Source organism: Bufo bufo, chromosome 1 (genome assembly GCF_905171765.1).
Source record: "Bufo bufo chromosome 1, aBufBuf1.1, whole genome shotgun sequence".
NCBI classification, from domain to species: Eukaryota; Metazoa; Chordata; class Amphibia; order Anura; family Bufonidae; genus Bufo; species Bufo bufo.
In genome coordinates, this window is record NC_053389.1 from 25,292,178 (window position 1) to 25,310,818 (window position 18,641).

General features: G+C 44.4%; 1 protein-coding gene across 1 annotated transcript in view; it reads right to left on the reverse strand.

Moving 5' to 3' along the window:
- Positions 1 to 11,089: 11,089 nt before the first annotated feature.
- The window catches only part of LOC120992452 (phospholipase A2 inhibitor subunit gamma B-like), a 48,967-nt gene continuing 41,415 nt past the window's right edge, over positions 11,090 to 18,641 (reverse strand). The window contains exons 2-4 of the mRNA XM_040421447.1: positions 13,834 to 13,977; positions 11,292 to 11,459; positions 11,090 to 11,260 (exon numbers count right to left, since the gene is read on the reverse strand). Of these exons, the coding sequence (XP_040277381.1) occupies positions 11,238 to 11,260; positions 11,292 to 11,459; positions 13,834 to 13,977 (335 nt within the window). The 3' untranslated portion in view covers positions 11,090 to 11,237. The remainder of the gene's footprint in view (positions 11,261 to 11,291; positions 11,460 to 13,833; positions 13,978 to 18,641) is intronic.

Genomic DNA, 18,641 nt, shown 5'->3' on the forward strand with positions numbered 1-18,641 from the left:
GGGCGTGAACACTAGCAACCTCACCACCACCAGCATGATCCGCCACATGACATTCAAGCAACAAGTGGGCCGAACGCCTGGGTCCACAATCTGGGTCTGGGGGTCACACCACTGCCTCCTCTTCCCCTGTGTTACGCACTGCTGGCCAATCCCCTGTCGAAGGCGTAGGCCTGGATGCCCCTCGCCCTGCACCTGAACCTTCGCATGAACCATCAGCAACAACATCCACTTCCCTGGAGTCCAAATATCCGTAACTCAGTCATTTGAACGCAAGCGCAAATACCCACCCACCCACAAACCAGAGCACTAAATGCGCAACTTTTGAATTTACTGGCCCTTGAAATGTTGCCATTTAGGCTTGTGGACACTGAGGCCTTCCGCAGCCTGATGTCGGTGGCCGTCCATCGGTAGGCAGTCCCCAGCCGCCACTATTTTTCATGGTGTGCCATGCCCGCCTTACACCAGCATGTGTCCCAGAACAACATGCCCTGACCAACGCAGTTACTGGGAAGGTCCACTTAACCACGGACACATGGACAAGTGCTGGTGGCCAGGGACATTACATTTCCTTGATCGCACACTGGGTGAACGTTGTGGAAGCCGGGAGTGAGTCATACCCTGGAATGGCACAAGTGCTACCCACGTCCAGGATTGCGGGCCCTACGTCCATCAGGGTCTCGACCAGTCGCTATATTACTGGCTCCAACCCCACTTCTCCTCCTCCGCCGCCTCCTTCTCCATTTCCACCTCCAGCAGCAGTCAGCTATTAGTTGCTAGCTGGAAGGAGTGTAGCACTGCTGTGGGTAAGCGTCAACAGGCCGTGCTGAAACTGATCTGTTTAGGGGAGAAACAGCACACCGCCGCAGAGCTGTGGCAAGGATAAAAGGGAACAGACCGAGCTGTGGCTCTCACCACTCAACCTACAACCAGACATGGTTGTGTCTGAAAATGGACGTAACTTGGTGGCGGCTTTGGATCTCGGCAAACTGACACACATCCCATGCTAGTCCATGTTTTAAACTTAGTGGTTCAGCGGTTTACCAAAACCTACACCAATTTGCCAGAGCTACTAGTAAAGGTGCGCCGCATGTGTGCCCATTTCCGCAAGTCGTCCACAGCTTCAGCCGGTCTGTCAACACTGCAGCAACTGCTTCCAGCTCACCGACTGTTGTGCTACGTGAGCACGCGCTGGAACTCTACGTTCCACATGTTGGAGCACTCGCATATAATGTTTTAGAGTGACAGATCACCAGCAGGCACTCGCTTATAATGTTTTAGAGCATCAGCTCACCAGTAGGTAGTCACATATAATGTTTTAGAGTGTCAGCTCACCAGCAGGCCCTTGTCCCTAATGTTTTAGAGGGTCAGCTCAACTGCAGGCCCTCACATATAATGTTTTATAGGGCCAGCTCAGCTGCAGGCCCTCGCATATAATGTTTTACAGGGTCAGCTCACCCGCAGGCCCGAACCTAAAATCTTTTACAGGGTCAGCTCACCTTCAGGCCCTCAACTCAAATCTTTTATAGGGTCAGCTCACCTGCAGACCCTCAACTTATGCTGCCTTTCTTTAAAGTGGTAGTCATTGCCGTATTCAGGCTCCCTCTCCAAAATCCAACAATGATTCCCCGTTACCGGTGGTCACCATGTTAGGCGCATAAAAGAATATCAAAAGTTGATAGGGAAGATATCCAAATGGATCGTGGACGTCACGAGGACGTGCGATCAGGCAGAAGTTATCTAGAGTCAACAAAGCGACAGCAGAGCCTATCCTGTATAACGTTTCCTCATCCAAAATACCGCAGTGACATTCCCTGTAATTTTTTATTACTCATTCCAATAACAGGGCATCTTAAGAGTCCTGTATTGTTATTTATCGTCACTACCTCCCCGAGTCGGGAGTGGGTAATGGCCACGCGCCTGCTGCCTTCCTTGGATTCTTGAACTTTAATAATAATAATAATAATAATAATTTGAGGGTCACCAGCAGGCCATCAATCATAATTTTTCACGGGTATGTATGATGTCCTCCTTTATGTGTAACAAAGGGTGTATTGGAGTGCCGGTTCCTTGTAATTTTTGGCAGCCCTTTCACTTAGTGCATAGGCTTTATGAGTGTAGGAGTCCCACTACCTGAACTGTTGTACCATAATGTGAATGAGGCCCTCCTTTATGTGATATACAGGTTGTTTCAGAGTGCCTCTTGCTTGTAATTTTGTGCAGCACTTGCACTTTATATACAATTGAATATACAGGAAAGAATGTTTCCTAACAATTTTTCATGTAAAATAGATTTTTTTTGTGGGGGTTTTGTGCGTATTTTTGTCAGTCTGTAAAAGTGGCGTACTACTCGGACAACATGGTTCCCAGCAGCGACCTGGGAGTCCAAGATGCATCCAGACATCGTCCCCATGCTGTTCCTGATCCATTTCGGTGGTGTTTCTGTCACTTTCTGACCTTTTCCAATGGACCAGGCACCCTCCCCTCTTCAGAGCAGGGGGTGCCTGGTTGTCTCCCATTGTCTTCCATTATACTCGGGTGCTCAGCCGAGCACACGAATATAGCAATGTGTTCAGGCCGAACACCCGAATACTTTGGTGTTCGATCATCACTAGTACTGAAAATGTCACTGTTAAGGGTGTTGGGTACTGAGGAGGTCACTGTTATGAGGGAACTGTGGATATCACATAAACATTAAATAAAATAGTCAAAATATAACATAGTAACATAGTAACTAACATAGTACATAAGGCCGAAAAAAGACATTTGTCCATCCAGTTCGGCCTGTCATCCTACAAGTTGATCCAGAGGAAGGCATACCTGTACGAAGCCGAGTTATTCTGCTAGTGTTGTATAAAACTGACCACAAGTACATGAATAGGTTATTGGTTAATTACTCAGGGCCTCCCCCATAAACCTCACATTTTCTCCTCCCCGAAGTCCTTCCCAATAAGCACGCAACACACTTTGCTTGAATTAAATCGGCCACAGCAGCCATTTTTATTAATAAAATAAATACATCCATAAAAACAATAACATTAACCCCTGACGAGGGAGATCGTTGAAGCCCCAAAATGTTACCATCCATAAGAAGCCAACATGGCAATTTCATCTTGACTCCAGCCGTAAAACACCAGCTCGGAGACACCAACTGATGGACGCCTCTCCGAACCAACCAAGTGCCTTAAAAAATGAGAGTCCAGCCCCACCATTAAGGCCCTCCCATTTCCAATACCATCATATACCACTAGCTTCTATGATCTCCCACCGTCACGACAGCCGCGACAGCCACACCTGCCCATAATCCACCCCATCCCCCCAACTGACTACCGTGTCACCCTTATTACATCACCCCCAGACCTCTCCTTTTTTTTTTTTATACCTTAATGTGGGAGGGTGGGAGTTTTTCCTCCAAAATGACGCCCTCTCACCCCCGGCCACCTTCTTTTAAAACTTAAATCCCACCCCCTTTGTCTCCCTAAACACCTTCTCTCCACCACTATTAACTCACTCCTGCCATGGCCCTTTCTACTGCAGTACGCAGCCCTGCAGGGTGTCACGGATGGTGTACAGGAAACAAGATGATACAAATACAAACGATGACACACTGGATCCACAACTAAGGAACAAAAGGGAGACCCCTGCAATCGACCTGCCGCTCTCCCTTATTGCTCAGCCTATGCGACCACTCCAAAGGTGAATGGGCGCATATCCACGTACCTCGGCTATCTTAACCTGAAGGCCCTACAATAGTGAGGGCACACGACCACCGGCTCCCTACACAGACACGGAGGGAGTCAGGGTCACCTGAATCCAGACAACAGAAAATCATAAATACTTAAACAGAACTTATCTGCAGACGACTGTGGAGTGGGAACTGGTAGCTGGGCGCTGAGGACAGCATGCACACACATTCCAGGAAGTTGTATCAGCCGCACCCTACTACCTTATGGGGAAGAATTTAAAGGGAGGTAATGAGTCTGACTGCATGACAGCTGAGATAGCCTAACGAGGTGAGGAACAGAAACCAAAACAAAGAAACTCAAGGGGGAGGATCTGAACGGCTCCTGTCAGAGCTTCTCAACTGTCTGGTTGTGACAGTACCCCTCCCTCTAGGAGTGGACTCCGGACACTCAGGGCCCACCTTCTCAGGATGGGACCTATGGAAAGCCCTGATTAGGCGAGAGGCCTTAATGTCCGTCACTGGGACCCACATCCTCTCCTCAGGACCATAACCCTCCCAATGAACGAGGTACTGGAGGGAACCGCGGACAAGACGAGAATCCACAATCCTAGAGACCTGAAATTCAAGATTTCCATCAACAATAATCGGAGGAGGAGGCAAAGGCGAGGGTACAATAGGTTGAACATAAGGTTTCAATAAGGACTTATGAAAAACATTATGGATCTTCCAAGTCTGAGGAAGATCAAGACGGTAGGCAACAGGATTGATGACAGAGAGGATCTTGTAAGGCCCAATAAACCTAGGACCCAACTTCCAGGAGGGAACCTTCAATTTGATATTCTTGGTAGACAGCCACACCAAATCATCAACATTCAGGTCCGGACCAGGCACACGTCTCTTATCCGCCACACGCTTATATCTCTCACTCATGTTCTTTAGATTATCCTGAATCTTTTGCCAAATAGATGACAAAGACGAGGAGAATCTGTCCTCATCAGGCAAACCAGAAGAGCCCTCTCCAGAGAAAGTCCCAAACTGCGGATGAAACCCATATGCACCAAAAAATGGTGACTTATCAGAGGACTCCTGACGACGGTTATTTAAAGCAAACTCAGCAAGGGACAAAAAAGAACACCAATCCTCCTGATTCTCCGCCACAAAACAGCGCAGATATGTCTCCAGATTCTGATTGACACGCTCTGTCTGGCCATTCGACTGCGGATGGAAAGCAGAAGAGAATGACAAGCGAACCCCCAAGCGAGAACAGAAAGCCTTCCAGAATCTGGAAACAAACTGCGTGCCCCTATCAGAGACTATGTCTGAAGGAATCCCATGCAATTTGACAATGTGGTCAACAAATGCCTGCGCCAGCGTCTTAGCATTGGGCAAACCAGGAAAAGGGATAAAATGCACCATTTTGCTAAAACGGTCCACCACCACCAGAATCACAGACTTCCCCGAGGAACGAGGCAAGTCCGTTATGAAGTCCATGGACAGATGTGTCCAAGGACGGGAAGGAATGGGCAAAGGAAGGAGAGGACCTGATGGCCGTGAATGAGGGACCTTGGCACGAGCGCAAGTCTCGCAAGCTGCCACAAAACCCTCAACCGACTTACGAAGCGCAGGCCACCAGAATCTCCGAGCAATGAGATCCAGTGTGGCTCTTGTCCCCGGGTGCCCAGCAAGGACCGTATCGTGGTGTTCTTTAAAAATCTTGTGTCTCAAAGCGAGAGGCACAAACAACCTCCCAGGAGGACAAAGATCAGGAGCTTCTGACTGGGCTGCCTGCACCTCTGCCTCCAATTCAGGAAAAAGAGCAGAGACCACCACACCTTCAGCTAAAATGGGACCCGGGTCTTCAAAATTCCCACCTCCCGGGAAACAACGTGACAGGGCATCTGCCTTCACATTCTTAACCCCAGGGCGGAACGTAACAACAAAATTAAACCTTGAAAAGAACAAAGACCATCTGGCCTGTCTCGGGTTCAGACGCTTGGCTGACTCCAAGTAGGCCAGATTTTTATGGTCAGTAAACACGGTAATAGGGTGTCTGGCTCCCTCTAGCCAATGGCGCCATTCCTCAAAAGCCAACTTGATGGCCAACAATTCCCTATCTCCCACATCATAATTTCTCTCTGCGGAGGAGAGCTTCTTTGAGAAAAAGGCACACGGTTGCCATTTGGCAGGAGAGGAACCCTGAGACAAGACCGCACCCACCCCTACCTCAGAAGCATCAACCTCAACTATGAAGGGTAACGAAACATCAGGTTGTACTAGGATGGGAGCGGAAGCAAAACTCTCCTTGATATTAGAAAAGGCCTTACGCGCCTCTACCGACCAGGAAGAAAAATCAACCCCCTTTCTGGTCATATCCGTGAGTGGTTTAACAACAGAGGAATAATTCAAAATAAATTTCCTGTAATAATTAGCAAAGCCCAAAAAACGCATCAGCGCCTTCTGATTCTCAGGAAGCTCCCACTCAAGCACAGCGCGAACCTTCTCGGGGTCCATGCGAAAACCAGAAGCGGAGACAAGAAACCCCAGAAATTGGATCTCTGGAACCGCAAACACACATTTTTCCAGTTTCGCGTATAATTTATTCTCCCGCAGGATGAGTAAGACCTGACATAAGTGTTCCTTATGAGTCTTGAAATCAGGAGAAAAAATCAAAATGTCATCCAAATACACTAATACAAATTTTCCCATTAAATGATAAAAAATGCTGTTGACGAAATGCTGAAAAACGGCTGGAGCATTCATCAAACCAAAAGGCATAACTAAATTCTCAAAATGGCCCTCAGGGGTATTGAAAGCCGTCTTCCATTCGTCTCCTTCTCTGACCCTGACCAGGTTGTATGCCCCTCTTAGGTCTAATTTGGAAAAGACTTTAGCCCCAACAACCTGGTTAAACAAATCCGGGATTAGAGGAAGCGGATAAGGATCACGAATAGTGATACTGTTCAGCTCCCTGAAATCCAGACAAGGTCTTAAAGAACCATCTTTTTTCTTAACAAAGAAAAAACCAGCGGCAACAGGTGACTTTGAGGGTCGTATGTGTCCTTTTCTCAGACTCTCAGAGATATAAGCACGCATCGCGACCCTCTCAGGTTGGGAAAGATTGTATAAACGAGATTTAGGCAGCTTGGCGCCTGGGATGAGATCAATAGGGCAATCATACTCCCTGTGCGGAGGTAAACCCTGAACTCCACTCTCAGAGAAGACATCCAAAAATTCAGAGAGGAAAGGTGGTACAGTCTTAGTAGAAACCTCAGAAATAGATGTTATGAGGCAATTCTCTCTGCAAAAGTTACTCCAACCATTTATTTGCCTCGCTTGCCAATCAATGGTGGGGTTATGTTTAGTGAGCCAGGGTAGCCCCAACACTAGAGGAGTAGGCAAACCGCTAAGGACGAAACATGACACATCCTCAACATGAGCATCATTCACAATTAAACGGATATTGTGAACTATGCCCTTTAATGATTTCTGAGAAAGTGGAGCTGAATCAATAGAAAAAACAGGAATATCTTTTCCCAAAGTGCATACCTGGAAACCATGAGTTATTGCAAATTGGTTATCAATGAGGTTGACAGCTGCTCCACTATCCACAAAAATCTCACAAAAAATGCTCTTGCTCTCTAGCGCCACCCTAGCAGGCAGGACAAAACGGGAACTACAAGCAAAAGAAAAATCTTCAATTTCCGCCTCAACCCTGCCAATAGTAACAGACGGAATATTCTTAAAAGATTTCTTCCTTTTTGTCTCTTTATTACTCCCAGAAAACTGCCTGAATCTCCTAGAGGGACAAACATTTGCCAGATGATTTATACCTCCACAACAAAAGCAAACCCTCCCCTGCGGGCTGAATCTTCTATTGTCAGAGGCAATCAACCCCAGCTGCATGGGCTCCTGCTCAGAAGGGGCTGACAGCGACTGAGACCCCTGTGCACAGAATGACACCGCTGCACTGTCCCGGGACTGAGTATGACAAGAAGGAGAGATCTCTCCTCTTTCTCTAAGACGCCTGTCAATACGAACAGCCTGAGACATAGCAGAATTCAAGGAGGTAGGTCTTTCATGAAAGGCAAATGCATCTCTCAATCCCTCAGAAAGACCATAGCAAAATTGACTTCGGAGTGCAGCATCATTCCAACCCGTATCTGCTGCCCATCTCCGAAATTCTGAGCAGTATATCTCTGCGGATTGTTTACCCTGGCATAACAGACGTAGTCTAGACTCAGCCAGAGCAATACGATCCGGATCATCATATATCTGACCCAGGGCTAAAAAGAATTCATCCACTGAACGGAGGGGCCGTGCCCCCTCCGGCAGCGAAAAGGCCCAGGACTGAGCATTACCTCTGAGCAGCGATATAATGATGCCCACCCTTCGTTCTTCATCACCGGAAGAATGGGGAAGAAGGCGAAAATGGAGTTTGCAAGCCTCTCTAAAACGTACAAAATTCTCACTACCCCCGGAAAACGTATCCGGGAGCGAAATCTTAGGCTCAGCACAAACTCCATGAACGCAAGCTGAACCGGTCACTTGAAACTGAGAAAAAGTCTTACGGAGATCAGCTACCTCCAAAGAAAGACCCTGAAAGCGTTCAGCCAAAAGTGTAACCGGATCCATGCTTGAGACGGTTTAGGCGGCTGATAATGTCACGGATGGTGTACAGGAAACAAGATGATACAAATACAAACGATGACACACTGGATCCACAACTAAGGAACAAAAGGGAGACCCCTGCAATCGACCTGCCGCTCTCCCTTATTGCTCAGCCTATGCGACCACTCCAAAGGTGAATGGGCGCATATCCACGTACCTCGGCTATCTTAACCTGAAGGCCCTACAATAGTGAGGGGACACGACCACCGGCTCCCTACACAGACACGGAGGGAGTCAGGGTCACCTGAATCCAGACAACAGAAAATCATAAATACTTAAACAGAACTTATCTGCAGACGACTGTGGAGTGGGAACTGGTAGCTGGGCGCTGAGGACAGCATGCACACACATTCCAGGAAGTTGTATCAGCCGCACCCTACTACCTTATGGGGAAGAATTTAAAGGGAGGTAATGAGTCTGACTGCATGACAGCTGAGATAGCCTAACGAGGTGAGGAACAGAAACCAAAACAAAGAAACTCAAGGGGGAGGATCTGAACGGCTCCTGTCAGAGCTTCTCAACTGTCTGGTTGTGACACAGGGTGAGTGAGTGGCAGGTCACGGTTAATAGGCAGAACGAGGGTTGCTTTTGGGTACTCACAGTTCATAGAAGACCCTGGGCAGGCGTACAGCAGTGATGGAAAGGCTGGCACTTGAATCCTCTGGGGCACTCTCTGTGTATAGGGACCAGGCCAGTGGTAGGTGAGGTGCCCTGGGTGTTGCAGGTTTAATGTGCCCGTGGCGAGATCCCTTTAAGTTTGTGACCCCAGTGCCGGTAACGGTGGCACACCGATTGATGATAGTAATAATGGAGGAACACACGTTGCCGTGAACCAAAACTTCCTTTTACTGGAACAATCAACCATTTACAGTCTTTTGGCAAAGTAACATATGTCAGCAGAAGTCAAAAGCAGGCTTATACAAATGGCAGGCACAATGTTCTTGCAAGATACTCAGAGGGTTAAACACTTACAGATCTGGCTGCACTTTTCCTCAGAATCCTGTCTGTCTTTATCCCAAGGCCGTATGCCCTATTGCTGGCTTTATCCTTGGTTAGGGAAACTTCCTCAGGTATATAACTCCTTGCTTTTAATATATCCTTCTGCCCTTCAGCTCTCTGTTAGCTGGAAACAACTTGGCTCTGCTCTGTTGTAGGAACTTGTCTTCTCTCAGGAGGCAGCTTCTTCTCCTGGTAGCAACTAGAAGCCTGGGCTGTCCAGCTGCATGTCAGAGCCTACACTTCAGCTCCTCTCTGGCTAAAGTGTCCTCTTGCTTCTGACTCTACACACCTTTCCCTGAACAGGACCCGACTATATATATTAGGGGTTCCCTAGCTCCCTCTACTGTCTAGGAGGAGGAACTACACCCTAACAGGCCTGATACACAGATAACAGGAAAAATACACATAAAAACATAGCAATATACATTAAAATGTAATGTAAAATACAATGCCACTGTTCCACGGGAGTTGGAGAACAACGTGGCCAAATTGACCGTTGTGTAGTGCCCACATTTACCTAGTGGGACACTACACTATCAAAACCTCTCATGTCGGCCTCCCCTTACCTTTCGTCCTCGTCCGGCCTTTCTATACAGAATAGAATATCACTGCACCACTTATTAATACACATCGCTGTTTTCTTTAGATGTTCCTTTGCTCTATGATAACTCGGTGATTTGTGTGGTTTACCTGATCAGTGGCTCACATAGAGAAAACCAGTCTTTCAGCAAAGAGCAAAGTTACCTGCGAATGACATAACCGGTGGACATCCAATGCTTTGCTGTGGCCATAGGGGCTGCAGTGTCTACAGTAGTGATGAGCTGCAGGGGCTATATTCGAATTTGCAATATTTTACGAATATTTGGGAATATATTCGTCATAGATTCACGAATTCGAGATTATTTTCTTGATTGCGAAAAATCAGCAATGTAATATACGCGTAATGCGTGCGAAATAGAGGCGTGGGTCACTTTTGCTACATTTTCCAAGCTGCTAAAAGTTACCTGAGACTGGAGAAAATGGTTGGCACGGCAGAACATTAAAAATGGCTTAATATACAGTTAGAGTGCTCTAATATATTTGCGATTGCGCTAATCGGCACTAATGATGCGAATATTTTGCCGCAATATGTGAAACTTCACATTTTAGCAGGTCTGGATGTATGTATGGACAGCAGAACCTATCACACTACCTAACACCCTGCACTGCAACAGCCCCACTATATCAGGATATAACCTACACTATATCAGGATATAACCTACACTATATCAGGATATAACCTACACTATATCAGGATATAACCTACACTATATCAGGATATAACCTACGCTGACTACCTGCACTAACTATCTGTATTACATATATAAGCTATCTAACTATCTATCTAATGTAGTGTGGAAAGCACAGAGCACAGCAATAACACTGCTCTCTCTCTCTCAGGACTTTAAAAAACGATAGAAAATGGCTGCTGGGGAGGTTCTTATATAGTAAGGGGTCGACAACTTTCCTATTGGTTGCTAGGGATGTTGCTAAGCTGTGACAAAGACATTGCAGCCTTCTCATTGGCCCACAAGCAAGAAGGGAGGTTACTGATGAAAAGAAAATCTAGAATATTCGAAATTACGAATATATATCACTATATTCTAAATATTTGCGAATTCTCGAAGTGCCGATATTCGCGATTAATATTCGCAATTCGAATATTTGCGCCCAACACTAGTCTACAGTACAAAGAGATAACTCGTGGCCACAGATCTTTCTGTACAATGCCATTTATTATGTATTCAATAGGAAAAATCTAAGACAACATCAATCGACATGAAGAAGAATTTCTGAGGTTTTATCATTAAAAACAATGGGGAAAGATCTGACAATGACGGGAACATTCTCATCGGCCGCACGGACCTGGAAATCTTCTAGAAAAGCCATCTCATCAGTGGAAGACACACGACGGCCGGAGTCAGGACGACTTTCTGGACACTTATTCCTCCACTGGAGCAGAAATAAATATCCTTGAATGTTGTTCCTCCTTTAGTATAAGACTCAATCCCACGGTCACAGTAGCTCTGGGTTGCGCACCCCTGAAGGGCTGATACATCTACAGATTGTCCTGCAGAGATTTCATGTTGATGTTAGCATATACAATTACTGTAACGATTGTCTCAGCATTACATGATCTGAACAATGAACAGGTTAATGTTTCTACATCTGCATGACTTCTGGGTCAGAATCTGAATCCAGCCTGAGCTAAAGGAGACTGAATTGGAAGCTGCACATATTGTACTTGCGGCTGTCATTTCCTCCTCTGTGAAGGTGGATAAGGGGGTCAGTGTTAGACCAACAGGCAGCATAAAGGGAGAGCAGGTATACCACAGAGCCTCCTGTATGGATTTAGACCCAGGGGTCGGGGGGACATGAACCTTTCATGTTATCACCCCCTTATCAATCAGAGAACATAGATATTTGCTCTTTATTTGTCACATATGTACAGTAGTGACTTTCGTTTGCCGAAAGGACTGAGCATATAATCATCTAATAACATCTCTTGTCCTAATTAACAAGTCTGATGCCACGGTCTGATGTTTTACAGTAAAAATTCATAAAAATTATCATATAAAATGTAGTATTATTGACAAATTGAAAAGTAATAACTTGAACTATAAAATGAAAGTTTTTATCCCCCAGGGACAGACACTAAAAAACGCTGCCAGAATCACAGTTTTTAGTTATTCAGCCAACAAAATAGAAGAATAAAAAGTATTTAAAAAGGTGTATGTTCTCCAACTACAAGTCAACCAAAAAGTATGCCGTGCATTCAGAAAGCCTTCAGAACCTTTCACAGTTTTTACATTTTATTATGCTGCAGCCTTGTGCTAAAATAATAAAACTATATATTCTGCACTTAATTCCCCACAATGTAAAGTGAAAACAGAATGTTCCAAATCTTTGCTAATTTATTGAAAAAGTATCACATGGACAAACGTATTCAGAGCCAACTGTGCTCTTGGAAACGTTCAGTTCAGCAGAAATGTTTTGTCCCCTTCTCTATATCTGTGCCTTCACACCAGTGGCGTTCAGGGAAGCAGGGGAAGAGGCTGCTTAGGGGCCCCAGTTGAGAAGGGGCCTGGGGGCAGTGTCATTTCTAGTACAATTCGGGCCAGGTCGGGCCCCCAATGTGACTGTATCTGAAGAAGGCCCGGCGTGGCCTGAATTGTACTAGAAAAGGTGTACATAGCAGTATGAAGGACCTTTGGAATACAGTAATGGTAGGCTAAAGGACCTTTGATGATGTCATCATGTCACATGATTGAAAGTCCTTTCAGAGGCGGCTCTAGACTTTTTGAGGCCTTAGGCAAAACTCGAACATGAGGCCCCCACGAAGATCGTTGGGATGCTCGTGATCTCCCATACGGCGCCCCGGCTCAGTCCTCAAGAAATAAGCTGTGTCAACCACCGCACGGAGCGGTGGTGTGGTCAACACTCCCCCTCCATGTATCTCTATGGAAGACTCGGAGATACACAAGTGCTCCCATAGATACATGGAGGGGGAGTGTTGACCACTGCTCCGGGCACAAGGAGATCTGGAGTACCATACAGGAGATCGTGGGGAATCCCATCGGCCAGACCCCCCGATCAGACACTTATCTCCTATTCTTTGGATAGGGGATTTATTTTCTGCCCCCTACAGTGCCCCCTACAGTGCCCCCATTGTGTAATTTGCCCCCACATTGCCCCATTAAGTAATTTGTCCGCCATACTGCCCCCCATTAAGTAATTTGTCCACCACACTGCCCCTATTAAGTAATTTGTCCTGCGGCGCGTAATCCCGCGAGACCCGTGACCTCCCATGGCGGGTCTCGCGGGATCGCGCTCCGAAGTGACTGAATTCATAACCGCGCGGCGCAGCAGCCTAGCAGATCAGCGGGGTTGGGGTGGGGAATAGGGGGGGTTGGGGTGGGGAATAGCATTCGGGGCACTGGCTCAAGCCCCGAATGTTTTGACCTAAGGACGCTCCCACCCGACTTTGCCGCAAGTACAATTTGTACTTGCGGCGGTGTCGGGTGGGAGCCAGAGCGAGGCCCCCACCAACGCGAGGCCTTAGGTGATGGCCTAAGTGGCCTAATGGAAGAGCCGCCTCTGGGTCGTTTAGTCTACCATTACTGCATTCCAAATGTCCTTTAGCCTCCAAGAGAAATTAGAGGAGAAGGAGCAGAATGGAGAACCTGTAAGTAAATACCGGTAATAGTGACACAATTTACCAGAATTTACATTAGAAACTGGCATTAATCACAATAGAAATCTGACATATAGCATATGACCCTCCTCTCTTAATAAATTCCCCCTATGTCTTTTAGGAGCTCTGTAATAGACATCTCTAGATAGGTATATGATGAGATTATTCAGCTAACAACAAAATAATGGAATTACCACCTGTCCTGTCAAAAGATAAAATACCAGAAATACTTTGATTCTAGAGGACTTACCTGAGTTGTGCTCTGAGATCCTGAGAAGACATCTGTCCTCACTTCCAGTGCATTTCAGAGATACTACAGCATCACACGTTATGGAGCCACTAGCGTCACAGGTTGGACACATCAGACCATTGGGGTTACCATTGCTGGGTATTACTGTCATGGAGGAGAGCAGTAAATAGTAATATACAATGATGGGAATACAGTGTGATAGAGTCACTTACAAATACAAGCCCTATATTACCCACAGAGCCCTAAAACCTGTAAGGCCATCAAATACTTAACCTTCAATAACACCAGGGCCGCTAAAACCATAGGGAAGATGGAGCACATGTACCGGCTCCCCCCTGGCAGCGGGCCCCATAAAAGCGGAGTCACTTTTAACTGTATTTGTGTCTTATGAAGCAAATCCAGTTAAAAACTTACAGCAGGAGAACATCTGCTGTATGTCCTGATGCGTCATGATGGCAGGACAGCAGCATCACATGGGGTGAAGCCTGAATCAGCTTCCAGTCTGACTACGGCAGCACTGACTGTTTTTTTTTTAAATTGTTTAAATTTTTATTGAATAATAGTTTGTAAATGAGGCAGTTTACAAATTAGACAAAATGGACATAAAGCAAAAAGACAAATAATAATAAATAAATAATAAAGGGTACCATATATGCGTACAGCAGAATTGTCAATTGAATATGTAACATGAGCAATGAGTATTGTATACTAAACAGAATGCATCTTACATTTTACAGTAAGCCAATGTGTCACAAACACAAATATTCAGTGTACTTATACAATAGGTCTATAGCAGATAATATGGGAGTGGGACCGCATGTGGACTAGACAACCATAGTAACCATGTGTTACGTGTTGATATTCTGTTTTTCATAGAGGAGGCGAAGGTGAATTCGCATTGCATATGATAGTTTACTATACTTATGACTTCGCTAAATAATGGGGACTGTAGACTTTTCCACTGGTGGGCAATCACTTTTTTCGCTGCTGAGAGGATATGTGCCACTATGCTTCTACTGTCGTTAGGAATGTCCACCAGGCCAATGCTCAGGATCGCCAACTCCGGCCTCAGTATTCCCCTTATCCCAGTTACTTCTTCTAGGATTTTTAACACTGAAGCCCAGAAATGGGTTAAAGTAGGGCAGCCCCACCACATATGACACGGAGAGCCTATTTGACCACATCCCCTCCAACATAATGGTGAGTAATCCGGGATGGTATGAGCTAACCTGTTTGGAGTGAGATACCACCTCAGTTGAACTTTCCTATTCTGCTCTGCATGGTTTATGCATTTTGAGCATTTCATGGACCAGTATAAAGCATCTGTCCATTTATCTAGAGTAAATTCTTTCCCCATTTCAGCCTCCCACCTGGACATAAAGGGCTTTTTATCTTCCACGCCTGATGACATCATGAGTGGATACCAAAAGAAGAGGCTGGAATGAGAGCAGGCATTCGCATTAAGAAGTTTGCTGATTGGGTCACTCTCATTCATTGATGTATCTAATGTGAAAGATGAGAGAAAGTGACGAATCTGCAGGTACTGGTAAAAGAGAGAGTTAGGTAGGTTATAGATGGAGTGCAGAGTCTCAAAGGGTCGTAGGGTGGATTGCTCAAATAGGCTCCCCAATGTATCTATCCCACAATTCAGCCAGCCTGTGAGTTAAAGCGTAGGAATGTGATATTCAATCACCGAAATGGGAAAATGTTTTTTCTCCATAGGGAAAGGTGTTTTATTTTTGAATGCATGGGCCCATGCAAATATGGAAGCTTGCATCGTGTCTAGAGGCATGGAGAAAACAAAAGGTTTTAACAAATAGTGTTGATCACGAATATTCAAATTTTTGTCGCGAATATAGGTACTTCGAAAATTCGCGAATATTTCGAATATAGTGATATATATTCGTAATTTTGAATATTCGATTTTTTTTTTTTTAATCAGTACACATGATCCCTCTCTGCTTCTAGCTTGTGGGCCAATGAGAAGGCTGCAGTATATTTGACTTTAGGAGTAGTGTTGTTTGCGAATTTTCGTATTGCGAATTTTTCAAATTACAACTATTAGACAAAGAAGATTATAGCACTATATTAGCTAAATTGCTCTATATTCATTTTTTTTCGAATATTCGCTATATTGCTATAACTTTGTTTTTTCGAATATTCGTAATATTCTAAAACAAGAATATATAGCAATATAGCGAATATTCGAAAAAAAAATGAATATAGAGCAATTTAGCTAATATAGTGCTATATTCTTTGTCTAATAGTTGTAATTTTTTTCTCATTTGAAGTTCAGATTGGAAAAAAATTTCAACTATAAAAAAAGATTATAGCACTATATTAGCTAAATTGCTCTATATTCATTTTTTTCGAATATTCGCTATATTGCTATATATTCTTGTTTTAAAATATTACGAATATTCGAAAAAACAAAGTTATAGCAATATAGCGAATATTCGAGAAAAAAAACTAATATAGAGAAATTTAGCTAATATAGTGCTATAATCTTTTTTTTTAATAGTTGAATTTTTTTTCCGATCTGAACTTCAGATGAGAAAAAAAAACTATTAGATAAAGAAGATTAGAGCACTATATTAGCTGAATTGCTCTATATTCGTTTTTTTTTAGAATATTCGCTATATTGCTATATATTCTTGTTTTAGAATATTACGAATATTCGAAAAAACGAAGTTATAGCTATATAGCGAATATAAAAAAAACGAATATAGAGAAATTTAGCTAATATAGTGCTATAATCTTCTTTGTCTAATAGTTGTAAGTTAAAAAATTTGCAATAAAAATTCGCATTACGAAAATTCGCATATTACACGATCATTACCTTGCCGATTTTTCGAGTAAAAAAATCGTAGAATACAACGAATATTCGAATTTGCGAATATTCAATGAATATTCAACAAAATATTCGTGAAATATCGCAAATTCGAATATGACCCCTGCCGCTCATCACTATTAACAAATAGGCTGCTAGCAGCGATTTCAAGGATCTCCTTTTGACATAAACCTCTTCAATACTTAGCCATTTATGGGGCGAAGATGGAGACCACCATTCCATAGCCTGATCTAATAAATTGGCTAAGTAATAACTGTATAGGTCTGGAACCCCTAAACCACCTTTACGGAGAGAGGGGAATAACACATATTTACTAATCCTAGGATGGGTACCTCCCCAAATGAAACTAAGCATGTCATTTTGCAACTGCTTTATGCAAGTCCTGGGAATTTTCAGAGGGATGCATCTGAATATATATAGGATCTTTGGGAGCACCAACATCTTCACTGTGTTGATTTTAGCTATCCATGAGAGTAACACTTTGTTATACTTAGAGTAGTCTTTTTGCAGTTCAGACCTTAATTTTCTAAGATTGAGCGAAAGCATGTCAGACAGTGAGCTGGTCAGTTCTACTCCCAAATATCTTATTGATTCAGATGCCCAATTGAAAGGATACCTATTACTTAGATCTTGTTGCAAACTTGCTGGCACATTAATAGGAAGTACATTGGTTTTGCTAACATTTAACTTATAATATGATAAGGAGGAATACTGATCCAGTATTTCCAGTACCGCTCGTAGTGAAGTTAAGGGGTTAGAGAGTGTCAGGATAATATCATCAGCGTACAAGCCAATGCAATGTGAGTATTTCCCAGCTGTGATCCCTGATATCTGCGTACAGTTGCGTATTTTTTCTGCCAGTGGTTCCATCACCAGCGCAAATATCAGGGGTGACAGTGGGCACCCCTGCCTAGTCCCATTAGTAATCGAGAAAGGGGCAGATAAGAATCCTGATGCTAGAACGTTCGCGCTTGGTGTCGTGTACAACCCTAGGATAGCTTGTAGGAAATGTCCATCAAACCCAAATTTCCTGAGAGTCTGGTCCAGAAACCCCCAGTGCACTCTATCGAATGCTTTTTCAGCGTCTAAGGAGACAAAGATCGTGGGGGTCCTGGACCATCCTGCAATTTGGATTAAATTTATCATTTTTCTAGTACCATCTCTACACTGTCTTCCTGGCACGAAGCCAACTTGGTCAGGGTTTATTAGGGCTGGTAATACCGTGTTAAGGCGAGAGGCTAGTATCTTAGCAAACAGCTTGAGATCTGCATTTAGCAGGGAAATTGGCCTGAAGTTCTCAGGGGCATCAGGAGATTTCCCTGGTTTAAGGCAGGGTAATTACCGTGGCTTTAAGCATTTCTGGGGGAATTCCTCCTCCTCATGACCTCTGAGGTCATGAAAGCGTTATATAGCTTAGCTAAATAAGGGAGTAACATAGAGTGAAATGTTTTATAATATTCCACTGGGAATCCGTCAGGTCCAGGGGCCTTGTTAGACGGAGTAGCTTTAATGGTTTTTAAAATTTCTTCGGAGGTGATTGGCCTATTTAGAACGCTTAAGTCATCTGTAGATACTTTAGGAAGCTTATGGGAGACTAGATATGCCGAAATTGCCTCCACGGATGGCTGGGTGGTATTACTATCTAACCGCAGGTTGCATAGGGAGGAATAATATGATGCGAAGGCATCAGTTATTTCCTGAGTATGAGTGAACACTTTGCAATTGTGCTTTAAGCTGGTTATTCTAGCTGCGGCCTTTCTACTTTTTAGTCTGCGCGCCAAAAGTGCAACTGCTCTATCTCCTGCGTGGTAAAAGTTTGTCTGCAACCGCTTCATACCTAGTTCTTGGCGATATAAGAGAAGAGTTCTGAGTGCAGTTCTGCATTCTTGGAGGGTGGCTAACGTTGTATGGTTGTTATTTATTTTGTGGCTCTGTTCTGTAGTTTGCAGACGGGTTA